Source organism: Branchiostoma lanceolatum, chromosome 6 (assembly GCF_035083965.1).
Source record: "Branchiostoma lanceolatum isolate klBraLanc5 chromosome 6, klBraLanc5.hap2, whole genome shotgun sequence".
Classification (NCBI taxonomy): domain Eukaryota; kingdom Metazoa; phylum Chordata; class Leptocardii; order Amphioxiformes; family Branchiostomatidae; genus Branchiostoma; species Branchiostoma lanceolatum.
The window spans coordinates 17,896,798-17,924,219 of record NC_089727.1 but is presented as its reverse complement, the minus strand read 5'-3'; the positions used below and the strand labels follow the sequence as shown (position 1 = coordinate 17,924,219).

The 27,422-nt window shown below is 41.2% G+C and overlaps 2 protein-coding genes across 2 annotated transcripts in view; one reads left to right on the top strand and one right to left on the bottom strand.

Moving 5' to 3' along the window:
• Positions 1 to 3,740: 3,740 nt before the first annotated feature.
• Positions 3,741 to 19,209, bottom strand: LOC136437435 (vacuolar protein sorting-associated protein 18 homolog). The gene is made up of 11 exons (XM_066432049.1): positions 18,982 to 19,209; positions 17,164 to 18,390; positions 16,097 to 16,305; positions 15,109 to 15,309; positions 13,869 to 13,997; positions 12,599 to 12,737; positions 11,432 to 11,569; positions 6,809 to 6,925; positions 5,976 to 6,122; positions 5,185 to 5,437; positions 3,741 to 4,372 (listed from the first exon to the last, which is right to left on the bottom strand). Exons 1-11 carry the CDS (start codon positions 19,171 to 19,173, stop codon positions 4,170 to 4,172), a joined length of 2,955 nt encoding a protein of 984 aa, XP_066288146.1. The 5' UTR covers positions 19,174 to 19,209; the 3' UTR covers positions 3,741 to 4,169.
• A 1,337-nt stretch (positions 19,210 to 20,546) lies between these two features.
• Positions 20,547 to 27,422, top strand: part of LOC136437466 (exosome complex exonuclease RRP44-like) — a 35,450-nt gene continuing 28,574 nt past the window's right edge. The window contains exons 1-7 of the mRNA XM_066432088.1: positions 20,547 to 20,911; positions 22,080 to 22,237; positions 22,893 to 23,095; positions 23,473 to 23,549; positions 23,801 to 23,977; positions 25,758 to 25,889; positions 26,861 to 26,989. Coding sequence (XP_066288185.1) covers positions 20,693 to 20,911; positions 22,080 to 22,237; positions 22,893 to 23,095; positions 23,473 to 23,549; positions 23,801 to 23,977; positions 25,758 to 25,889; positions 26,861 to 26,989 — 1,095 coding nt within the window. The 5' untranslated portion in view covers positions 20,547 to 20,692. The remainder of the gene's footprint in view (positions 20,912 to 22,079; positions 22,238 to 22,892; positions 23,096 to 23,472; positions 23,550 to 23,800; positions 23,978 to 25,757; positions 25,890 to 26,860; positions 26,990 to 27,422) is intronic.

Below are 27,422 nucleotides of genomic sequence, written 5' to 3'. Positions count from 1 at the left end.
GCGATAACACGGCACATCCGGATATTGCCAAAGCACTGGGAAACATGGGATCAGTTTGGAGTAAACTTGGCGACAAGAAGAAAGCGATTAGCTATTCCAAACGGTCATTAGAAATGGCGAAAACTATCTACGGAGACAACACGGTACATCCAGACATGGCAGGAGCACTTCAAAACTTAGGAGCATGTTGGAGTGAACTTGGGGACCATAAAAAAGCAATTAGCTACTGTGAACAGTCAATAAAAATGGAAAAAACTATCTATGGAGAAAACCCGGCAAATTTGGACTCTGCCTTGCTACTTCACAGCCTTGGGGTGTCTTGGAGAAATCTTGGCGACCATAGAAAAGCAATTGGTTATTACCAACGGTCGCTAACAATAATGAAAACTATCTTTGGAGAAAACTCGGCAGATTCGGACTTTGCCTCGCTACTTTACAACCTGGGGTTATCTTGGAGTCATCTTAGCGACCCACAAAAAGCAATTAGTTACTACGAACAGTCATTTAAGATTATGAAAGCCGTATACGGAGACGACACCGCACATCCAGACATGGCCAGAGCACTTAAGAACATGGGATCATCTTGGAGTAAACTTGGCGACCAGAAGAAAGCAATGGATTACTTCAAACGGTCATTAACGATGATAAAAACTATCTACGGAGACAACACGGCACATCCGGACATTGCCGAAACACTTCAAGATATGGGATCATCTTGGAGTAATTTTGGTGACCAGAAGAAAGCGATAAGTTACTTCGACCGGTCACTAAAGATGATGAGAACTATTCATGGAGACAACTCGGTGCATCCGGACTTTGCTTTCTTACTTTACTGCCTTGGATTATATTGGACTAAACTTGGCGACCATAAAAAAGCAATCAGTTACTACGAACAGTCACTACAGATGAGGAGAACTATCCATGGAGAGAACTCGGCACATTCGGACATAATATTACTAATTCGCTGCCTTGCGTTATGTTGGGGTAAACTTGGCGACATGCAAAAAGTATCTAGTTTATACTGGGAAGAAAGACGACTAGAAACAAAGATGACTTAAAACTGTCCACGGTGACAACACGGCACATCCGAGTATCGTATTGTGGTTTGCAGTTATCATTACCTTCGCCGAGAAGGTTATGCAGAGGGTAGCGTTTGTGTGTTTGTAACAAACAGCATAACTCGAGAAGGCTTGGATGGATATTTGGTAGGTGGGTAGGTATTGATGAGTACTGAGTACAAAGGGCGTGGACATGTGAAAAATATGCCCTCGGGTAAGAACGACCGTGTGACAAGATAGCACGTCATTTTCTCACGCTCTGTGTGGTCACTAAACTAAAAGTTATAACTGAATGATAACGTTATATATACACAATGAAAACTACAAATTGTCTGAAATCTCAAAGGGATTGTCTTCTCCACATCTTGGAGTGGATACCGTCTATGAGTCAAGGCGTTGTCATGAAAGTCTTGTCAGAACTTATATGATTTAGAAGAGCAGATTTGGATATGATGTATTATTACATGTAGCTGAAAGAGACTAAATATTCGCAAAGAAATCCAACAAGCTATAGTTGAGCTCCCCTTTAAAAAAACAGCTAAGTTAAGAACACTATCGAAATCGGTGCAATCGATACACTCAGATGTTTGAACCGCCCCCTCCCCACTGGCATGTAGTCTACCAAGTTGTTTCCATTGTTCATCCAAACGTTAATAATCAGATTAGTTCCTGTAAATAAAGTCCTTGAAGAGTGAAATCGGTGTTCTGTTGTTTATAGAGCCGTAGTTCCAAGGTAATGATGTAAAGCCTTGCCTTCCTGCATGTTGGCACAACAATGTTCCTTTACAAATCGCAGGAATGTGTCTGTAAAAACTAACAAACCTTGGCTTCGCAGCTGTCTTTGCTATCGTATTTTGGGATGCCACAGTTATGCATCTGTCCCTATAGCTCAACTAGCCTGGTGGTAACCATACCATCGGGAGGTCCCAGGTATCTTTACGGTGCTAGGAGTGATGCCCGCCCGCCCAGACATATTAGCGCTCACGGTGGTTGTTTTACGGGCTTGGTTTAATTAGTTCGCTCCTGACGGAGAGGCGATAACTGTATATGACAGCTAAAAGATCCAGACTGACAGAAACTGGCCAAAATAGCAGACTGGGCCCAGTAGAACACCCCTAAACCGACCCGTAGAGACTAGTGATGACCAGGCTATAGCTCAACTGGTAGCAGCCTCACAGTTGAGCTCCTGGTTCCAATTAGTTGCTACTTGGAAACCCGCGGTTCAAACCTGGGGAGGACATCTCGGTTGGGGCTGCACTCGCCTTTCGGAAGGGACGTAAAATGGGAGCCTTGTGTCCGAGGAGGCGCCTGGAGCATGTTAAAGGGGAAAGGCTAGCGACACCTCCTTGTAAAAATACACCCTGCTACTGAAACAGCACAAGGAAACTTGTTGCTTTATGTGCCACTAGGCACTACAAGGGTCTAAACGAACGAACAACTGTATACTTAACCTTCTCCCTGCTGCCTAACTCTGTAAATAGAGAACGGGGTGCCAAATGGCAACTTCAGTGTGCTAAAGGTTACAATGTGCTCAGTACAGCCCTTTGGCTTTACTAAGGGACAAGACATGTATGTGAACAAACACAAAAGTTTGGTATCAACCATTTGAGTGTTTTGCAACAAACTTGTATATCTTTGTATATTATGTAACTCTTTTCAGAAGAACATACATGCATAACTAATTATGGTTTATACGTTACCACAAAAAAAAACTGAGGGACGATTCATTTCATTCATTTATCCTTCTTTATATACTTGGAAAATTGAGACAGTACATGATATTTGTCAAAACAGTACAGATACCAAATTGAATGGTACTTATTCAGACAAGGAACTGAAACAATAAGTAAATATAGGTCCAAGTTTTTATTACAATAATCAATATGTTGTTTTTTATTCAATAGCAGACCTCGTATGCGCAACATAATGTTGCAATCGATTTGCTACAACAGTGCAACATTAGCAACTTCGGTGACACCCATATGTTCCGACCCCCGTATGTTCCGACACCCCAATGTTTCGACATCCCAGCTCCAACCCTAAACATAGGGAATGTAGGGGTTTTGGAACATAGGGGTGTGGGAAACATAGGGGTGTGGGAAAAACTTTTGTACTGTATACTATTAGACAATAATTTTGATTTGCAATCCAAAAAAAATATTTGTTTTTGAACCAGACAGAACCTTGCAGGCATGTAAAAATAATTCAGCATGGACAGCAAAGGCTAGTAGTATTATCAGGCTCCTGATAAGTGGTAGGCAAGACAGCCCTCCTAATGGCATGTCTGATAACCTATAATCATGACACTTTGTTGTGATAAGTACAGTGTACAGTCCCTGGCTTCACTATGTGTGTCAGGTCACGCATGTTAATATACGTATGCCTGTAGGGGATGCAAATTACCTGGGTCAAATGTCTCAGGTTGCTACACTAAAATGTGATTCCTAAAGCCTGTGACAATTACATGTAGCTTAATTCATGCACTTATTTACATATTAAAGCAGTTTCCAGTACGTACTTGTATTGTATTGTAGCTTTGTCAGCTATGATGTAATGTTACGAAACTAACAACACCTATTTCTGAAAAGACAATAGTACAGTCAGCGCAATTTAGGTCTCCCAACTGGATATGGTTGTATACATGTATACAATGTACATACAGGAATTGTCCATATTATTAACTCCACAGAATTAATTCTAATAAACCTTTTTGCAGACATTTTCATCAAGTGTATTGTTTGGATCACTTTGTCAAGTCCCACAAAATTAACTAGCTCATACATCTTTCAGCCTTTTGCCATCATTCTTAATATAAACAATAATATATAAAACAGCCACATTTTCCCAATACATTTGCTCCTTCAAAGCTGGAGAAAATTTATGGAAATATACAAGTTCAATTAGAGCATTAAATGACATATTCATAGTCTTTTACATTCTAACTTTGGATAGTTTGAATCATGAATGCTCAAAGTTCAATGACATCAATATTGACCTCCTTGGAAACAAGTAATTCTAAATATCAGCACTATGCAGTTACGAACAGATGTATATGCTGATACGGACAAGCTTAAGTTCATATCATAACACTATGAGTAGATTATCTTTTCCCTACTGCCAGCTCTGTATGACTTCATCAAACTCTTTAGGCTCGATGAAGGGTTTGTCGATTGACATGATCATCATCTCGCCGCAGTACGGGCACTCGGAGGCGATCATGTCGTCCAGCTCGCTTTTCTGCTGCTCGCCCTTTGACATCGCCGTCGTGGCGGCGGACGCGTCTGTGGCAGCTGCGGCCTGCGGAGTGGCAGGTGCTAAAATCGAGAGGAAAATAATGTAAAGTCATTTATTTTCGCAGAGATTTAATTTCTTTGCATGAGTGGAAAAAGGGTTTTGCAGTGTATGAAGTTCGCAGTTGAAACATTACTGTGTCACAAAACACATCATTGGTGTCATGTAAACACTGAAAATAAAAACACTGCACAAAACATAACAAGATGTATGGTAAGGGATGGCAAAACTAGCTATAATGTTAACATTCATCTAACTTAAGGTTGACACAAAAAGCTTAATCTTAAGGGGCTGACATGGTAAGAAAAATAGAAAAATTATCAAACCATTCAAATGCATGTGTACAGACAAGCAAATGTACGATAACCAGCAATATGGTTACAAGATTCAATCACTCAAATTGTTTTACCGTAATTCTATTCAAACAGATCTTTAAATATACATGGATTTCACAAACTGTGAATGGGGGAAAGGGACAGACTATTTTCAAAGTCATCTTTACACTAAAAAAATGCCTCCAGCCCCGAGGCTTCGCCAAAAAAAGGAATACTGTAATTCTTGTTTCTTTCACAGTAACTTTATGTTCACGGTTTTCACGGTTGTTATTATCAATGAGTCCTTCACACATCCGTTCTGTAAAACAATTGCCGCCACCGTGAATTTAATGTTCAGTGAGAACGTCTATTTTCCTTGCACCGTTACATTTTGCTACTGTGAAGATAAAGTGAATTACAGTAGATGATTTTGAAAGTGATCATAATACAAAAAGAACAGCCTCTGACCCTGAGGTGTCGCCAAAAATGAACAGTAACATCTGAAGTTGTTCGTTTCTCACCTGAGTTGATGTCTCTCAGCAGGTTGTCGACCTTGTTCCTCCTGGCGGAGGTCATGTTGGGCGTGACCTCGGTGACCAGGCAGTCGGAGTGGAACACGTGTTGGCACGGGAACAGGTAGAAGCCGCGTGTCAGGAGGGGGTAGCGGCACGACGAGCACTTCCCCTGGGCCTTCACCACGCTGTACTTGTTCCGCATCTCCTGGATGTCCGAGCGGATGGACTTGGCGCTCTCCGTGGCGTCCTGCATCTCTTCCTGCAGGGTGCATGATGGGACAGTCAACATTGAATTGTGGGAAGTCATATGTGATTTGAGGTCAACCTAAAAGCGTGATTCTTTTTCAATTTTTTGTGTGAAATGAAATGCAGCTTTACTACGGCTCACAATCTCAGCAAAGCACACTGGGTCACCCCTTTTCATAAGTGTGTTGGGTTCTTTTAGATGCAGTCCCATAGACTAGACAGCTGGCTTTTCATACCCATCCAAAAGAAAGAATGCAACTCCTAACAACTGTGCTCAGTAGTGCTCAAACATTCACCCTCTAGATCCATAGAATACAGTATTAATGGATCACATGGAAGGAAGTCAAAAGTGACCATAATGTTGAAGAGACTTAAATACCATCTTGACTAGAACGTGAACCTTTAAATGCACTTTGGGATATGGCCAAAGGTACACTGATTGCTCATTCAGATTTAAATATGACAAAGTACTTACAGCCAAAAAGCCAAAGATACCCTATATCTTAAAGTTTTCAACTCAGTCTAGCCAAAATTAAACATTGCCCCCCCACCTTGAGTGCCTCTATGTGCTGGTTGTACTCCTGTAGGGACATACAGATGGCGTCCTTGAAGTGGTCGATGGTGACAAAGTCAGGGAAGAACGGCAGGACATCCTCAATCTTCAACAGATCACACTCGTGTAGGAACTCCATGGCTTTCTGTGAAATGAAAATACATAATCATTCTAGCAACAATAGTTTAGTGCTGCCCTTGTCATACCTATGAGGTACCTCTAAATTACATTTTCAGCAGTAAATGCACCCGGTAATCTCTCGATTCAATTTTGGGGATCGGTCGACGCTCGCAAGTCGTCAAGCCCTGTTAGATATGATAGGGCAGATTTATGAAAAGAGGTATAGGAATGTTAGGATATTGTTTCAAAGCCCCCGAAACCCTTCCCAAGTTACATAAAAGGCTGCATATAATGCAAATTTTCATAGTTTTGAGATCAGTCACTACCTAAAACCGTGAGAAATAGTGTTTCAGAGGGTTAGATATCAAAACTTTTTTGGGGCAGCATGCCCCAGGACCCCTTCAATTTTTAGTGGCTTTGATGCTTGGTACGTTGTTTCCTACTCTCCAAAACAAATGCCTCATACAGTCAAGTCTGGCAGGAATGCTCAGTCATAGACAGGGCTGTTTCCAGCTTTAGATTTTTTCCACCCCATTCACTCATAGTTTGGGAGCCCATGTTGTCAATCAATCTGTCAAAAATTTGTCAAAATATATTTTCATAAAGCTCAGATTTTTTTGTACACACAGGGTGACATTTTTATCTGTCTCAACAAGCAAATTTCTGTCCTGGGATGGGTCTGTTTATAAACCGCATGACCCTGACCCTGACCTTGATGTCCTTCTCCTCCTCCACCACGTGACGAGCGATGCGCAGCCACAGCTTCTTCCTCAACTCTTCATCGTCCTCCGGCAGATCAGCGTTCACCTTGGCTAGGTTCACATCCACCTGAAACATACAACAAACAAGTTATAGTAGGCAGCACTGAGACAGTATTACATGCTAACTAACTGTAATCAAATCTTGAAATCATTCCTGTGGCTTTATTTTGGCAGTTTTCTGAGTTAAAAAACAAAGCCGTCAAGGCGCCCAAACCTACAGCACTCACTCTCTCTCCCAAGAGGTATCTAGATCTACCACTTAAGAATAATGACCGTAGTATGTCCAGAACAATAGATATCAAAACGGGAAGTTCCTCTGCAGTACTGTGGAAAGCCGCTAGGAGGCCCATTATTGATCTTGACCTTCATTTTCTTGATCCCTAACCAACTACCAAATATCATGAGTACTGAGATACCATCACACACAGACGAAAAGCACTAACAATATCAACTTTCTTGGCAGTAACATGTACAGTTACTGTAACAGCATCAGTAACATAAACCAAAGTATAAAGTCAATATGCGTAGGTTTACTAGACAGTACATTTCTTTGTCACACGCACTTCTAGATCCTTTAGTTAAAAAAATTATGAACTTTTAAAGGTCATGAAAACAACAGCATTAATCTAGAACTAGGCACCATACGTGTATGTACTGTTACTTCACATGTACACAACTGTGTCAAAACATTTGTACAGCAAACATCCATTAGACAGTCTAGTTTAACCAGCAAACTTTGTATTTGCTAACAACACAAATCTAATTAATTGGTTTCAATTGAAAACGTGTAAGAGATGAAAATTCTTTAAGGTAAAGGTCCCATAGCCTTTTGAGGCCGTAGGGTCACTGGTTTGTTATCCACTGTGTCTAGGGCACAGTATTGGAAGGCGGAGCCCATCTTCTTTCACCACCTTTTCTCTCCCCAACTGAAGTAAGGTACCCATTTTTACACATGTGGAGTAAAGAAAATCGTGTCAAGTGCCTTTCCCAAGGACCCAACGTCTAGCCAGGAATTGAACCCGTTAATTCTCAATCTTGTGTCTGAAAGCCTAGCCAATTGGCCATTCAACAACATTTTTTTAAGAAGGATCCTACAAAATCTGAACACAGTATACGTCTACTAGGCATATGGAGCAATTATAAGTTCTGTTGTCTGAGTATTCTTAATATGTTGCTTTTTATGGCACTTCCTAATCAAAACAGTTTGAGGGCATCCTCTTTTTGTACAATACTGTTAAAAGAAATTTCATACCTGAATGCACAGAATTTTAATTATCTTTTAAACTTCATTTTCTACCAACAGAATAGGAGATTGAATTGATGTCCCCGAACTAGTTCCTCTATTCCTTACTTTTGCTTACAGTCCACAACAAACCTTTTTTTTAGAATACTGTAAATCACTTTAATATATCTGCAAGAAAATATAGCGGCTGGGGGGAAATGGAGTAGATCATGGCACTTAATTTTAATGGTTGGAACAAACATTACTGTCTCAAATATTAGTGATAAAATTTTAGCGATGATGAAATTTTAGCTGTTGACTAGTGACCGTTAAATCAGCTAAAATTAAGTTGCAGTTAACAAGTCAAGAATTACAGTAAACAAATTTTCCGTTGCAACTCAATCAGAGGCAGCGACATATATCAAGAAGCCTTTGTTCTGACGACCGTAACGTTTACGTAAGCACGAAAACGTGAACACGCATGTCTGCTACGCCAGTCTTTTTGTCCCGGCGGAAGTTTTGACATGCTGTAGTTCCAAATGGAACATGAACATTTCTATTTTTGGGTGCTGCGCATCAAAGACACAGTAACTGTACACTATAATGTCCTAACTTACGCCATTGAAACCTTACTGTAAACCTTGAAACTTTTGTGGTGGTTTTATTTTTGCAGTTTTTACGGTAACTTCTCCAATACGAATTTACGACACTCAAACATTAGTATTATCATAGCTTTCCAAGGTATTACTACAGAATTGTTTCAACTGTACTGCAAATCTAAAACACTGAAAAAAAACTAATTTTCCCTAATACAGCAAAATAAAACCACCACAAAAGTAAAGGAATTTACAGTAAGTAATACAGTACTAATCTCTTGTTAATCATGTCCTACACACAGAATGATGATGTCAGGAAAAGCTTGTGCTTTGGTACACATAAACATAAGCATCATCAAACAACTACACACAAAAACTTCCACATGCCATCACATTTTAAAGCAATTAACCATTCTACCAATAAAATAGCTTCTATATACTGCTGCATTAAAAAGCAATTTAACTACAGTCATCATATCTTGACAATGTATACATACACAGCATTGAAAGTAGTTTGGTTAAGTGTAGGTTTGTTGTACACTTTAGCTATACAGGAGTTATTGCAACTAGGAACCCAGGAAACAAAGAGCTTAAACATGTAGTTGTACATGTAACTCAGTCTTTTCTGTCAGCAAACAGTACTTAGCTAATGTCTGTTGTGACAGGGTACAACACAACAGGATAGCTGTTGTGTGGAATAGCTAACATTCTTGGCTTCACAAGGAGTTGTGGTCTACAGGACTCCGGTTACCTTGTCGTAGTGTCAGACATGCGTGCAAAATAAACAGGACATAGCGCAAACTTATACCTGGACTTCCTTCCTCGAAAACCCCAAAAAGCATTCTTGAAATTGCAAAACAAATTTGACAAAACCTCCGTAGCAGTTTTTCTTCTCAAATAAGGCCACACCGAAATTTTTTTGCAGATAGTCTTGGGTGAAAATAAGGGTTTACAAAACATAAAGAATAAGAGGATTATTCAAGTTTCAGCTTTGTATGGCTCATTTTATGCAATGCACCCCTTTCTTTGATCTTGACTATGATTTCAGTAACAAAATTACCTTTTGCCATGTAATATGTGGATTGATATTGAGAAATAGTTCTAATAGATGAAAAATTATAACTTATGATCAATGTGACCACAGTTTTTAAGTATGTGCAGGCCTTTATAATCTATTTTGGTGGCTATCAAGTTTTACAACTAAACAGATAGTAAAATTGGGAGTTAAAATTTGTGAATGGGAATAGTGACACAACTTTTTTTTTCAAAATAGGAAAAACAGGAGAGGCTATTCCGAGAAGCAACAAATTAAATTGGCGTGGCCTAAAATCAGTTTTGAATTTGTCAAAAGTAAAAGTCTGTTAACAAAAGTTTGTTCTTAAATTTAATTTGTTCTTAGTTTGTTTCCATATTTAAGTAAACTGTTTTTGAAGTGTAACACACCAGTTTTGTACAGTAATGACAAGTTGCATAAGACCAGACTGATATTGATAAGTTTGATCCACTCACTCCATGATGGACCCTATTCTTATTGATAAGTGTGGTGGGTTCTTTAACATGTTCAATGTGTGACTCTCCTCAAACAGGACCCCCGACTTAACGTCTCATGATCACCTGACAGAACGTCCCTAACTGAAGCAAGGTACTCATTTTCACCAGAGTCGAGTGAGAAAATTTGTATTAATGGCCTTTTCCATGGGGACAACATTGGAATCTACTACTAGTAGGGATTTGAATGCAGAACCTTGAGTTTTGAGTCAACAACCCTGATCACAAAGTTACTTTGTTTAAAAACATGTCTGATGTTTTGAAACGGGCCCCAGAATAGATGGAAGCATAATACTGTAAATCTTGATATGTTCACAGTGGTTTATTTTTTGTGTTGACCTCTACAGCGCAAATTTATAACACCGTGAAAATGTTTTTACAATGTATTATCACAGTAAGTGTTCTACACAATTGTTTCATCCACAAACTTAAAACACTGTAAAAATTCTGTGAATACTTTCATCAGGTTGGTAAGTCGCTGAATCACTTTGTACACAACCAAGTGATTTATTCAACCAACGTTTCGGTGACCATCTGTCACCTTCCTCAGGGCAGTTCTGACTGGTTCACATTGAACTGCAGCACAGGTGGCGCTGCTTATAGATGCGTTCCCAAACGCAATGTATTTACATATCAGGACTCGAAATAGTGGGTGCATGTGCACCCAGTGCACCCAAAATTGGAGCTGTGCACCTAATTTTTGACTGTGGGTGCACTGGTGCACCTATATATTTTTGTAGCCTATAGGGTTAAGGTACTATTGTACACTAGTATACAGAATATTCTTGAAATGTAAGTATAAAAAACAGCATGATAACTTTTGCTGTACTTTATTTAATGTATTATTTGTTTGAAATTTTGAAGTTAGCTATAGAATTAGAGATTGAAGTTCTTAAGAAAGGCAGCAGCGTTAAACTTTGTAATTATGTTCTGAAGAACATTCAACTTTATTTTATATGGTGCACCCAATATTCTTTCTGTGCACCCAATTTTTTGAGTTGGGTGCACCAGTGCACCTATTCCCAAAGATGAATTTCGAGCCCTGCATATGTACAGTCACAGAATTGCCTTGAGGAAGGTGACAGATGATCACCAAAACATTGGTTGAATAAATCACTTGGATGTGTAATCTTTATTCACTGTAAAATTCTCTTACCGCAAGATCAAGTCCCTGCAAAAAATAAACGAGTTTACGGTAGTGTCCCACCTGTAGCGCGAGCTCGACCGCCTCCTCGTACAGACCCATGGTACGGTAGATGTGCACACACGCCTCCTTGTGGCTATGCTTGGCACACAGGCGGAGGGCGTACTTCAGGTCATAGGGCACGCTGTCTGGGTTCTGACCCTGAGAAAAAAAGATGGGCTTGTCAGAAGTGTAAGGATTTATCTTACCTAGTTTTGTATACAACGCTATAAAAAAGAATTTATTACTGTAATTCTTGTTTCTTTCACTGTAACTTTATGTTCACGGTTTTCACGGTCACCTCTGTACCGTGAACTTATCATCACCGTGAAAAACCTGTTGTTATTATTTATGATTCCTTCACTCATCCGTTCTGTAAATCACTTGCCGCCACCGTGAAGTTAAAGTTCAGTGAAAACGTCAATTTTCTTTACACCGTGAAACTTTGCTACCGTGAAGATAAAGTGAATTACAGTACCTGAATAGTAAAAATTTTGAGTCTTGTATGTGACACTTTGAAAACACACAAACAAAATGTCAAAATGTATATGATGCAAACATTTTGATGTACGCTTTACTTAACGTTCAATATTACCAACTTCACAAAAACGCTGTAAACCTCATGTGTCAGATAACATTTACATGTATCGTCCGCAACACATCAAGACAATGCAAAGATACAAAAAGTGGACATATCATCTGCATAGCACCTAACAGACTACTAAAAATGTAACAATGCACATATAGCAACTGTGCCTATTAGACATAATTCATGTTTTGAAATGAAAACAGTTGTGGTAGGCTTTATATATATATATATACAGTACATTCTTCTTGACCACATGATGCCTTTTTAACTTTCTCCCTGCTGCCTACTCTGTAACCAATAGGGAATGGGGTGCCAAATGGGTACTTCAGTGTGCTAAGGCCACACCATTATACAAATGTATATATTCTAATTTCTTGGTTAACAGAATTTTTCTAAAAAGTACTAGATTGGAAAATCAACATGAAAACAGAATCTCAGAGGAAAGTTTGTACTTTGGTGCACACAGTTTCAGGGAGTGAACAGGGTCAGGTGCAAGTTTTCACCCCAGCCTTCTGTTTTCATGATTTTTTTGTGCTAAGATTAAAAATGAAAATCTGTTAACCAAGAAATTAAATTGGTGTGGCCTAAAGGTTAAATCTTACCTGTATCCTGAGATATTTGATGAGTTGTTCCGGCTGTAGTTTGGCGTACAGAGACAGAAGGTAGTTGTGGATGGCTGTGTCCTGGACGCTGAGGTCGTGTACGCAGAACTCCAGGTACCGGATCGCTTCACTACTCGCCCTGTGGTTGCAATAATGAGTTTCAGACAAGGCGATCAGAGATGGCAGGCTTCGCCCCCTTACCCATACTGCTTTGTGACCCTTCGAGCCTCATATGAAAACAGCAGCAGTGTGGATACAGTACTGTAAATGCAGAAATGTTCGCGGTGGTTTTAAGTTCGCGGTTTTAGCGGCAACCGTTTTACCGCGAACTCAAAGCCACCGCAAACATTTTTGTCCAATACTGTAGCAGTGTGTGACTATGGCGCTGCTGCGAACGTAAAACCCCGCAAACACTCCATTTTCGTCTCAGCGCAAAATAAAAACCACACAAACTTAGATGCATGTACAGTATATGGCAATGTTGTATTGCTCATGGATAATGCAGAAACACACACACAGCCACACACAAACACACACACACACACAGCCATGCACAAACACACATGCACATGCACACAAACACACACAGTGACATACACACACACACACACACACACACACACACACACACGTGGACACACACACAATTTGTCTCATCAAAGTTTGATTAACAAATCTTATAATATGAATATCATTTTAGCATGGAGCATATGCAATACCATCTTGCTCTCACTCAAAATCAAAAGGTGCCAAAACATAACCTCAATTTTTTTTTTCAAAATGATATACAAGGTACATTATTAGCTTGAAAAGCACATTTGTTGGTAGATGAGAAGTGCGTTTTTGTTTGTTTGTTTGTATTGCATACCCGGTAAACCGCATGAAGGTGTAACACACCAGGTTTGTACTGAATACTAGTAGTACAAGCTGCATATCCGGACAGATTTATATGATCCACACACACCGGGAAGGACCCCTACTCTTTTCGATAAGTGTGTTGGGTTCTTTAACATGCTTGAGGTGTGGCTCTCCTCAAACACGGGATCTCCATTTAACATCCTATCCGAGGGACATCCCTAACCTAAGCTAGGTACTCATTTTCACCTGAGTAAAGTGGGGAAAGTCGTGTAAAGTGCCGTTCCCAAGGGCACAATGTCAACGGGACAAATCAGGGGACCCCGGATTCGAACCCGGTATCTCTGGGTTCTGGGGCCAAACACCCTGCCACTACACCACCGCGACGCCACCAACACAAGTGTGCATCACTTACTTGGAGTCGTGGGTGTGGTCGTAATTGACGAGAGCGGGGATGAGGCGCTGTGGGTCCAACTTCCTCCCCTTGGCGATCCAGGAGTCCACGGTCTGTTTGGGGATGTACTGCATCAGCACTGGAGAGAACCTGGCAAACAAGTAAACGAAGGAAAAGCCGTGAAATGGGTAATACTCAGTGTGCTTATCAAATCTATACTACTATAGCTAACAGGCATTTTGTGCTCTAGCACTGCAGTTTTGACTTCTTCTGCAAGAGGGAGAAGTCTGCTATCTCCAATTGCCTATTAAAGGCAGGCTAAACTTTTGTATATAAATGAATATACCACTAAGACCAGTTCTGACTTGTTTTACATGAGTCCATCATAGATAAGTGTTTTTACAACATTTGAAATTCGCGGTGTGGTGATGTAATACTGGCGATGTCGAAAAACCTTTGACCTTTGTGACGTCAGATTCCGAGTCGGCCACACCTGCACCATAGGAATTGCTCCAGACGCCATTCCTCCGACTCGGAATCTGACGTCACAAAGGACAAAGGGCTTTGGACATCGCCAGTATTACATCACCACACCGCGAATTTCAAATGTTGTAAAAACGCTAATCTATGATGGACTAGTGTAAAACAAGTCAGAACTGGTCTAAATGGTATATTTAACATACTGCAGTATGCTTCACAAAATTAAGTTTAGCCTGCCTTTAAGCCTCTTACTATGAAGGCACTTTGTTTCGAAGCTTAATAATACCACCTGTAGTTAATGTCGAGGTAATTTCTAAATAGCTCTAATGTATAAGCATGCAGGGCAAAGCAATGAGACTTCCCCTACTCACCCATTATCAGGGATCAAAATACTGGGTGCATGTGCACCTTTGTGCACCCAAAATTGGAGCTGTGCACCCAATTTTTTACTGTGGGTGCACCCAAATATTTTCGTAGGTTTAAGTTGTGCGTGTTGGGAATCAAAGAAACACACACACACACATCAATACATACAGACAAACACACACTCAGACAGACAGACAGACCAAAATGCAGAAAGACGGACAGACTGGCAATACAAGATGGCATACCTATATGTTTCCAATAGGCTTATCATAGGCCACCACCCCTAGCCTCACTTTGGTGCATGACCCCCAGCTGACCCCGGGAAATTCAAAATGGCCGCCATAACTGGAAAGAGGTCTATTACAGGCAGACAAGTAAAAAACAAGTAATAAGGCTTTTATCAACTTTTACTAACTTGTAATACAGTTCCGTGTCGCCCTGTTTGTTGGTGAGTACGTCCAGCGCGGCCTTGTAGTCGTCGTGCTGGATGTGGTGACTGATGACACGCTCGTAGTCGTGCATCAGCATGGCGAAGAACACCAGGTCCTCGATGTTCCCGTGGCTGGCGATGAGGTCGTACGCCGTGTTCTTGTTGAAGCTCAGGCAGTCCTTCACTCTGGAAAGGGACAATGCATGGGTAGAGATGCATTCTAGAGTGAACTTGTCTGATTGTAGCCATATACATAATACATTTTGTAGATTATGTATTTTCCAAAGCCACCCTCCTTGAGCTTACATCATAGTGACCACACTGCTACAAATATCTGTCATATGTCTTAACAATATATCCAAGAGCTAGCTACTACTAGTACATGTATCTACCATTGAAAACCCATGACTATAGCAATATCATCTACAACACAAGATATCAAAACTGGAAGGCCTGCTGCAGTACCTTGGAAAGCTGCCAGGGTGCCCAAAATCTAATCATTATTGGCAACACCTACCAACATACCAAATATCATTACAGATCCATCTGTGACTTCTTGAGGTGAACTCTTAACAAACACACAAAGAAACAGACAAACACACACCCCTACAAATTAAAGATAACCTACTTGGCAAAGGTAAACAACACATGACAAAGTATAAAATAATGTTCAAAAATTTAGATTTTAGCCATGGGGAATCTGCATGCTCTATTCTATCCTACAATTTGTAACAATATATGTGGCAAAAATTATTTGTAAAGCAAGTGGTCCCCTCAAAAATTATTGTAATACAAATGTACATAGAGTAGGCTTTCCTCTCTAATTTAGGAAAATTTTAAGGAGCATGCAGGCCCCCCATTCATGTCAAAACAGTATCATTGCAAGCGTACATCATGTACTTTAATTTTACATTATTTTGAGGTATCATAAATCATTCAACGATAGAAAAGAACATAAAAAAATTATTCCTACCTTTGGTGAGCTAGAAACTTCCTGAACTCATCCCTCAGAGTGTAGTATTTGCCGTCGTTCTGTAGACCCTGTTCCTTCAGTGCGCCGAGTCTGTTTAGGTACAGCTCGATCAGCCATGTCACTAACATGGTGGTCTGGGTCTTATCCGCTGGCTTCAACCCATTCAACTTCTTCCATAGGAACGTCTGCAAGGCTTTCTGTTGGTCCGTCTGGGAAATATAACAATGATATTAATTTTACGGCTCTTGGTGGATGTCAATGTGCAGATGTTGGCACATTGGCACACCAAATCCTAGTGTGTTTTTGGCACACATTTTAACATATTAGCCAAAGTGGCTCGGTGGGCGTCACTCCACCGTCATGGAAGGTTGTGTAAAATGCCTTTCCCATGGGCACAACGACGGAGCATGGTGAATATCGAACCCGGGACCTATTGGTTCAATGCTCTAACCGTTACACCACGCCGACATCACATCTGGGAAATATGAGACAGATCATGCATTTACGTGATACATATAAAATGTGCCTTTCCCAAGAGCACAATGTCGGGGCATGGTGAGTATCGAACACGGGACCTATTGGTTCAATACTCTAACCGCCACACCACGCCAACGTCACATCTGGGAAATATGAGACAGATCATGCATTTACGTGATACATATAAAATGTGCTTATCATGCAAATTTGATCCAGATTTACATAATTAGCATTTAGTCATGTCAATCACAATTAAGCTGGCTACATACCAAAAATCATGACGGTACTTCAACCCTTCTTGAGTTATTTTCTTTCAAAGTCTCGAAGAAAATCGGTCCCTGCAGTTCCAGAAAAAGCTGCTAGGGGGTCCAAACCTTTTACTAGAAGTACTGTTAGTACTACTTTTTCACAAGTAAAGGGGATATCTACCATTTAAAAAATCATGACCATATCAAGTCCAGAACACAAGATATCATTATCAATAAGTCCTGCTACAGTAGCATGGAAAGATGATAGAGGGCCCATAATCTAATAAAGTTTCTCTGTATTTACTTCTTAATCATACTCTTGACATTGACGAGTTTCCTTACCTGAATGAACTTCAAAGCGACCTCTTCAAAAGAGTTCTGTGTCTGTGCATACAACATGGCGCTCTTGTCATACTGCTTCTCTCGGAAGAAGTGTTCCGCGTGTTTGGTCAGCACTTTGTCCCTATTGGCTGGATTGTCCTTACAGTACGCCAACGCTAGATCGTACTCTCCCCTGTCTAAGTACATCAGCCAGACGTCGCGCGATTCGCGTACGACCTTGTACTTGAACACGGCCTGGTCCGAGAACGACCAGATGGATCCCTTGATCGGATCCTTGCTCATCCCGAGGAGTTTCCCGAACGTTCCCGTCCGGTGGAAGTCTTCGAAGATGAGCTGTTCATTGAGATGACAGATCGCTTTGACGCAGTCGGGGAACACGAGCAAGATGTGGAACTCCGTCAGAACGATGGAGAGGGGATTCTGGGATGTGTTGTTGTCCGAGGGATACGCGATGAGCTTGCTCTCCGAGGTGACGTCCTGGGTCTGTTGAGGGCTGAGATCGAAGTTGCCGAAGTAAACTCCCGGGCCGGTCATCCACGCGAACTGCTCGGGTGCGGACTTGATCCCCTTGGGGTGATAATACTGGAGATTGCTGTACCCAAAGTTACCCGGCAGCTCTAAGAACCTCGCGGGACTGTCCTCGTAATTCGCAAAGACGGGCTGGAAAATCGGCGGATCGCTGGTGACGGGAATGGTTCCGATGAACTGGTAGAGGCGCCCGGGAGTGGTCGCCATGATGAAATACTTCTGTTCCGACTGCGAGTTGTGCGGCATGCGGTCGAAGTGAAGACTGTTAACGGGTGAAGGATTCTCCTTCCCCAAGCTGAAAACCTGCTTGAAGTATTTATCCGCTGCTCCCGCGAAGAACTTGCTCTCGTCCTCCGACACAATCTCTCCTTCGAATATCAGCCCGCGGGAAGTACCGAACAGTATCGGACCCGTCGACATATCGCTGGTGTTGTAGTTGTTCCATCCGACGCTCTCGATCACGTAACCCTTCAGCTTGACGAGAGGTTTCGGCTTCTTGGAGTTCCGCGAGAGATACAGAGTCTCCTGATTGGACATGGAGATGAGGAGGTGGCGTCCGAGTGGGTCCAGGTGCAGCCTGGTTGGTCGGTTGTCCAGCGAGTGGCTGATCTCGACCTCGTCCGTGTTCTCCTTGTTCTCAAGGTCGATCCGCAGGAGAAGGTTACTGGACATGGCCAGCACTAGCATGTTGTTGCTGACCTGAAAAACATGTAAAGATTTAATGTATTAGGCTATAAGCTAGCAGGGCGTCAGGGCGTCTTCTGGATGCCCTACACAAAGTAAACAAAGAAATTAGATACCCTCCTTCTACCGGGGGCAACCAGAGGACCCACTGTTTCCCTGGTAATTACATACAATGTGACTTTTGTTCTTTCCTCATACCAGACACTGGGACAGCATGAAAATTGATTGACATGCAAAGCTACTGCGTAATTGTTAATCCATAGAGTCCATTGGGGAAGTCTAGTCCCCCCCCTCACAAATTTTGGATACCCTGTCTATAATGAATTCCAGCCAAAACCCCCAGGTACAAAATGATTTATGATAGTATAAACTGGACAGTTAGACGTACCAACTACGTATACTAAGTATATAATAGTAATACCAGCACAGAAAAGAATGGGTATGGGTACCGTACCTATACTGGTTTTTCCCCTTACCCGAAAAGAACAAGATATTAAGTCATGCCTTTAAGTACCAGACTTATCAACCTAGGATTGATGTGTTCAAAATTTCTTATTTTCCTAGACCTACCATAGAATGGAACTCATCATCTATACAGATACAGACCTTGAGGTGTGTGATGGGGTTGCGAGGCTTGAACTGGATCTTCTGCTTGTTGAATATCGGAACTTCGTCCTCGAGCCGTGCGCTGATAAACCCCGTGGAGATGGGCTCCGGGATGGTGTCCTTGGACTGCCGCTGCGTCCGGCCGCTCCCGCGATACTGGTGGGACTCATACTGGTCCATTAAGTTCGCCATGTTGTAAGGTTTTTTTTTAAAGACCTTGTCCGGAATGACGCTAGATCAAAATTCAACACAACTCCTTCTGCAATTGGTCACTGGTAGTGGTATCCACCTGGAAAAAAGGCAGTTCCTATTGTAAGATCGTATAATTTCATAATTTTCAGCATATCTTTCAGTAGTTTTAAAGAAAAGAAAAGCCACCAAGAGTTAAACACCCAGAGAGACATTAGCCTCGTACCTGAACCAAGCGTAACACAGCACCAAGAGACCACGTCTAGCGATATAGTAGACGTTAAACAAGGACAACAACAACAACAACAACAAAACTGAAGTGCCATTGGCCACATGTCACAGTCATCGGGACCAGCCAAAATATCATGCAAGGAACCGTCCAGGAAGGAAGAAAGAAGAGGGGTAGACAACGGAAAAGGATAATATTATCAGAGAATGGACAGACATGGCACTGAGTGAACCATTGGCAATGGGAAGAATAGTAAACCGAGAAGGGTGGAGAAAACTGGTTGCCAGATCTTCTGTGGTGCCCCAAGGGCCAAAATGTTAAGACTAAGGAATAGATGAATTGTCATAAAATAACTAAAGACTAGACAGAACATACTGTATATCATAATCGTAATAACGGTCCCAGGCTGGTGAAGAAAACTCGCTGCAGAACGCCGCCACAGATTACGAACAGTGTAGAGACAGCCGGAATCAGTCGTCGGGTGAAACTCTAGCTTAGAACTGCGAATCCAGGTGGACAACATTACTGGGAGTCCATACACGCTGCTTCAGTTGCACACCGCGGCCCTGCGTTAACATTGCAACGGAGGCGAGCCGGCCGCACGTAGCGGCGGATTTCGCGTTATGAGCGTGGCACGAGTGGAGGTCAGAGGTCGCTTCCTCCAGCGTAATTCCCTACGATTGGTCCAGACCAATCCTACTATTATTTTATTTTTGCAGGTACTTCATTTCACAGTACTAGTACAATGTAGAAGGTTTTCGAAAAAAAAAATCTGTTATACAGTAGTAATGATGGTACACTGGAATCACATATTTGCTGTGTCACCTCTTAAACGGCAAAAATAAAATCACACCAAACATTTCATGACTAACAGCAAGGACTTCGAATTCCTTGCCACAACAAGTTATTTTCTCAAATTCTAGGAGAAATATCTTACGTTTCGCAATATTCAGACAATTTCGTTTGCTACCATTACTCCTCAAGAGTAACATCTATTTTGCAGAAACGTCAGTTCCTCCCAAATCTGTAAAATTCACGTTAAAACGTACCTTTTACATCTCAAACACACAAAAATGGAGGGTTTCCTCCCATCCTCATGTGACCCAGATCATGTCAAAGGTCGTGACCTCATATAGCATCATGGGTACAAAACAAAGGTCAAAGTTCAAATCCAACATGGCGGACACGCGTGCGAAATTTTGAATCAGTTTTTTTCTTCAGACTTCTTTCTAAATTTCTGAGCCTTCTAAGAAAGTGTAGATCTTCGCAAGACGTTTTTGGTAAAGTACGAAGATGTTGAAGTCTAAGACGTTTGTGAAGAAGACTCGGAAGGGAGGGGTTTTGAAGGTAGTACGGGAACATTATCTACGGGACGATATCTGGTGTGGTTCGGCGGCATGTGGCGAGTGCCCCCAGGACAAGCCCGTGTTGGAAGCCGAGCCGGAGATCGACAGCTCGCTGTGTGGATTCCCACATTACCTCATCCCAGATACGAACGTCGTTTTACACCAGGTATGTGTCGTGGAATCTTGCTTGTAACGTTAACATTGTACTTGTTTTTAATAGATATTAATAACCTCCTTGATAACACAAACCCCCCAAAATTGTGTGTGATAGGTTGGTAGTGAATTACTCAATTTTGGCCAACTATATTTAGTATAAATTATAGTATAGCATACTTTTCAAAGACAATTTCACATAGAGCTTCTTAGCTGCATCGATAGCAAAATTGACACCTGAGTCGACATCAATGAGCTTAAGCCCATAATAAATTTCATTGATCCAACTGTGCATGTGCAGGTCAAAGGTGAGATGTAAACAAAACACAACTGGACATTGTTATGTAAACTGACCGACAGAGGCCATATACATGTGGACATGTATAAAGCATGGTCGAGAAATGTTTACAAATGTTTACAAGTCGGGCATTCGCCATTTGACCAGTGCATGCGCATTGTGGTCATTGTTGTTGTCCTTGTTTAATGTCTATTTCTCTGCTAGACATGGTCCCTTTTGCTAGGTGCTTCTTAGCTATCATGTGCTCTCAGATGCTTCACCTCAGGTGCTTTGCTCATGTGGGTTTTGGATGCGCTTACAAAATACTGCAAATAATCTTGAAAAATTTAAGATTGTAAAATCTGCAGTTTTCGCAGTCACTGCCAGCATTTCCACTGTCTTGCTACAATTGCTTCAATGGCAAACTCAAAAATACTGCACAAAGTCTCATTTTCACCATGCCACAAAATCTAAGTGCTGCAAACTTAAAAGGATTTACAGTATCAGGGCTCAAAATAGTGGGTGCATGTGCACCCAAAATTGGAGCTGTGCACCTAATTTTTGACTGTGGGTGCACCTACTAGTAGATATTTTTGTACTCTATTGGGTAAAGGTTCTCTTGTATACACTAGCATACAGAATATTCTTGAAATGTAAGTATCAGTAAAAGCAATATAATCTTTTGTACTTTATTTGATATATTGCTTGGTTGAAATTTGAAATCTGGGTAGAATCACAGATTGAAGTTCTTAGCATCAAGCTTATGTTTTGGTATCATTCAACTTTTCATGTGGTGCACCCGAATTATTTTCTGTGCAGCTAATTTTCTAGGTTGGGTGCACCAGTGCACCTATTTCCAAAAACGAATTTCGAGCCCTGCAGTATTTACTGTTCTGTTTCCCAGATGGATGTTTTGGCGGATTCTGCCATCAGGAACGTGATCGTCCTGCAGACGGTACAACAGGAGGTCCGACACAGGAGCGGCACCACCTACCAGCGCCTGAGGGACCAATCAAACAACCCCGACAAAAACTTCTACGTCTTCACTAACGAACATCACAGGTACATACCAGGAACATTGGTCTTGTCCATGAAAGAAAGAAAGCTTCTTTTGAGTGACTAAAAACTAATGACTGAGTGACTAATGACTGAAAACTTGACAGAATGTCTTTTTTTGTAGGTTTTAGAACTCATTTCTTGTATTTAGACTTGATAAAAGCGTTCAAGGCTACAAGAAAAGTATTCCAGTATTGTGGAAGGATACAATCATGACGTATCTTAAATATATCCCAGGGTTAAAAATAATTTTCCTGTATAACTGCACCTGTGCAGGTAGCATTCAAAATTATCTACACCAGAGAGATTTCACCTTCGCCAGTCATTATCACTAATATCAGTCCATCAACAAGTGATTGTTTTGAAAATGATTGTACCATTTTGAATCTTGTTATTTGCTACATATATTGTAGGATGTGACAATGAACTTCGAAGACTACAAAGCATTGTTATCCACTACTGTACTACTGTGTTTGGGCTGGTTCTATCACTGGCCAGTTTAGGTAGACTTCAGGAATGTCTTCACAACTTCAATTTCTGCATGATTATATATGCAAGTGGTAATTCAAGCCTTGTTTGTAATGGATGATTGTATTCTTATACAATATTAAGCTTGCAGTGTCATCATTTATATCATGACCTTGTCTATATCATCAACCAGAGAAACCTACACCGAACGTGAACAAGGGGAGTCGTCCAACGACTACAATGACCGCGTGATCCACGTAGCGACCAGGTGGTACAACAAACACCTGCAGGAGAACAGGAAGGACGGCGACGCTCCCAAGGTCAAGGTCGTCCTATTGACCAATGACAGGGAAAACAGGGAGAAGGCACAGAAGGAGGGACTGTTAGCATACACTGGTATAGGTTTCTTTATCTTTTTGTCCAACAATTGTGGAGTACAAGTTAGAAAAAGTAGAAATCCTGAAGCCAATGTAAGGTTCTTATAATGTTGTTATTTGGTATTCAACTGGAATTGGTAGAAAATCCTACAGATGATATTAAATTTGATTTGTTTTTGAAGCAAATGGCTTGATTGTAAATATGCATACTGTTAGCATACTAGAATGTAGTGATTCGTAAGAAGACAACTTGACAATACAAAGGTGATCTACTAAGCTGAGTATTGTCCAGTATCAGGCTGAAGTGGCAGAAGTTAGGGTGGCAGAAGTTGGCAGCATATACATTTGTTCCTTGTGTCAAACTCAAAGATGACATTTTGTTTTCATCTTTTCCAGTACACCAGTATGTAAAAAGTCTATCAGGGAACCCAGAACTGGTGGACAGACTGGCACAAGTGGACATGGGGGAAAGTGTAAGATTATTCTGTCTATGCATGTTTATTTTTTTGATTTCCTAGAGAGCACAGAACATCGTAACTTCAATTCCTACATGTATCATTCATTGCCTTTGCCTATATCATTCCAACTTGAATCAAAGGACTAGCAGACATTGTACATCTTTCAAACACAATTATTGTATCAGAAGTTGCTGATGAATAAGCGTTTAACATCAGTTGTATTGCACTTTTTAAAAGTTGTAACACAAATGTCCTGCTTGTTGCAGACTGACAGTGATATCAAGAATGAGTCGACAGGAAGAGTCTTGTTCCCGGAGCACCTTCCGCTGTCTCAGCTCCAGACCGGGATCAAGAGCGGCAGGTTTCTCCAGGGAAGCTTCATGGCCAGCAGAGAAAACTACCTGGAAGCTAACGTACTGGTACACGGAGATGAGTCCAGATCTGTGAGTGATTCTTCTTTAGATTTTACAGAGATTATTAAAAGTAAAAGCAATATTTAGTTTTCCTTCCAGGCCTCGAAATAGTGGGTGTATGTACATGTGCACCTGTATGCACCCAAAATTGGAGCTAAGTAACCTAATTTTTGACTGTTGGTGCACCAGTGCACCTAGATATTTTTGTACTCTTTAGGGTTTACTGGTAACAGTTTTCTTGTACACTAGCATACAGAACATTCTTGAAATGTAAGTATCAGAAAAAAGCAATATAACCTTTTGTTGTACATGTACTTTATTTGAGGTATGGCTTGATTGAAATTTGAAATCAGGATAGAATGACAGATTGAAGTTGGTAGCATCAAACTTATGTTTGCTGACATTCAACTCTATTTTATGTGGTGCACCCAAGGACAAATGCTGGAATGAATGAAAAAATTTATGGATGGATGGATGGATGGATGAAAAAAGACTTTAAGTTGTCTTATATTAGTTGCAGTAGGAAGAGAGATGTTTGGAAATTGTTAACATTTGAAATAAGTCACTACTAGAGCTGTGTACCGGTACACGGTACCGATACAGTACAGGTACAGACGAAGCCACTTAATTGCACCTCGGATAAACGCACCTTCCATTTAATTGCACCGAATCCCAATATCCAAAATCGGCTCCCATTCACTGCATTGTTAGTGACTCCGCATATCTGCACCACGCATTGTCACCAATGCCGGATAACTGCACCATTTTTTTTTTCAAAAATCCTCGACAAGTTAACTGAAAAGGTGCGCTAAAATCGGAAAACGCGGTACAAATGAGCCGATACCTGCCGATGTAAAGGCGCAATACCGACAATATGTTTAAAACTGTTTTGAGTAACAAAAGAAGGCGGTCTCCATTGACAGTTGCGTTGATAGGAATCGTATGGGAGGTCCTGGGCGGGTCACCCGTAATCAGTAACCAAGTTTTAGTTTAATTTCCTAGTTTCATGGCGGTACATGATTTACGTAAATCGACAACTGCACTCTACGTAATGTAACACAGAAACTGTTATCCCATGAGTGGCATGACGATGTTTCAGAATGCCTCCCCTGTTACATTACGTGTGTTGTAATGCAGTAGATCGCATGGAAAAATGAAAGAATGCAAAATCAAAACAGGTTCGTAGTCATTTCTTTATTTTCAGCAAAGGGTCAATAAATAAAGTTAATAAATGAATAATTTCGTCTGTTTTCTTTGTGCTAGTGTTTCTGACTAACAATACACCCCCTCGCCCATGGTGGTGCGGTCCAGCTGGGCATTTCGCATAATTGCACCAGCCGGATAATTGCACCAAAAACGCTGACAAATGGGTGGTGCAGTTAAGCGGATTCTACTGTACAATCAATAGGTACAGGTCCAAAATACCTGACCCTGCTGTATGGGTACTGGACCTGACTCAGGGAATGGCCACTTTGACAGATAAAATTACTATCAGTGTGCTCAAAAGCCACTCTAAAGCACAGAAAACACATTTGCATGGCTGGAGTCAAATTTTCATCTGTGCTTTCATAAAAATAATACCTAGCACAATCAAATATTATGTTTTTACCAGTTCAAACATGCTTTTGTCCTTATTGAAAATCTAGCATTTTCCGGACAAGTAGTTTAGGTACAGGTTCAGGTCTGGACCTGTACCTTAACCCGTGTACCTGTACCTAAAATTTGTTTAGGTACACAGCTCTAGTCACTACGGAGACTGTATTCTTTGAAATCTACACTGAAGTGAACTAGCATACTTTTCTTCCCCCAGATCTTCATCCAGGGACACGCCCACCTGAACAGGTCGGTGAACGAGGATGTTGTTGCCGTGGAGATGCTGCCCGAGGACCAATGGAAATGCCCGTCCTCCATGGTCCTACAGGATAAGGATGGGGACGAAGAGGTCAGAGAGCATGTTTAATCTTAACCTTCTCCCTGCTGCCTAACTCTGTAACGAATAAAGAATAGGGTACCAAACGGTTACTTCAGTGTGAAATGAGTACTTCAACTTCAACTACCCCCAAATAACTCCGCTAGGGGCAAAGTAGGGGGGGGGGGAGGTCCCAGGCTAAGGCGGGCAGGCCTCCAGCCTGGCGCGGAATGACTCAACGGTGGGAGCCGTAACAACCGCGAGTAGTTTTGTTTTTGAGCTTAGTGTTCATCAATAGTAAGACTAAATCTAGTAAATTTGAACAGAATATATAGTACTGAAACGGAACCTTAGTGTAACATTGTATGTCAGATGATCAAGCAAAATGGTGGCGTAAAAATACAGCATGAAAATTTTGAAACGAACAGAGCGTGTTGTACAATCTCCTGGCTCCCGGGAATCGAACCAGGGCTCACCAGCATACTGTTTCAACTAGGGGTGGATACCGGTTAGGCTTGATAAGGTCCAAGTCCAAGTTTAGGTCCAGAGATTTACATATAGGTTCAGGTCCGGACCTAAACCTGGACCTGATCCTGTCCAGTTGATGTTTTGTTTTATTAGACCAATATTAAGCATAGAGAATTAATACTGACACGCACTACTATAAAAGTTTCTTGGTGAGAAGACTTTCAAGACAAACTATTGTTTGATATTTGAACGTTGCACTTATCTTAAATACCTTTTTTGTCAGAGGGGAGACTCAAAACACTTTTATCAAACAAAACAGAAAAATATATTTGTACTTTGTTCAGTTTTTTTTGGACTCAGGTTTTTGGCTTTCAGGTTTTTTGGACTCGGTTCTTGGATGTTATAAAGGTCCGAATCAGGTCCAGCTAACCTGTATCCACCCCTAGTCTCAACGCACTTACCACTAGCCTAAAAGGTCCGAACCGGTTAGACTGGTCAGTAAGTGGCGACATGCTCTTATCTCTTTTTCCCTCCAGACGTCTGAACCAGACCTGGGCTCTCCGAAGGCCAGGAGCAACGCTATCCCATCAGGCCGTGTGGTGGGGGTCATCAAGAGAAACTGGCGGCCATATTGCGGCGTACTGCAACCTTCTGGGATCAAAGAGGTACACTGAAAAGTACCAACTTTTGTAATAAATTTACTACAGACTGTTTTGACATGTGATCAAGGAAAATTTCTCCCCTTTTTTTGCAACCTACATATATAAGTAGCTGATCTGGTGCTTAATTCATGAATGCTTTCCAAGGCTCAAATGCTCGGGCAAAAATCTTGTTTTTCTTTACGCATTTTTGCTGACTTTCGTCGCTTGAGTCTTGAAAAAAAGGTTTTAAATGAGATAAACGTATCAATGTAAGTCAAAGGCACCGATATCGATTGTTTGCAAGCATAAAAATAGAAAGAAACAAAAGAGTGTGCTTGTCGAATGGTAGACGGCGTCCCCATGCCCGTAAGTACAATGCAAACCCAAAATTTAGCCTATAGTTTTGGGTCATTTTATGATATAAACGGACAAGATTTTATACAATACACCAAACTTT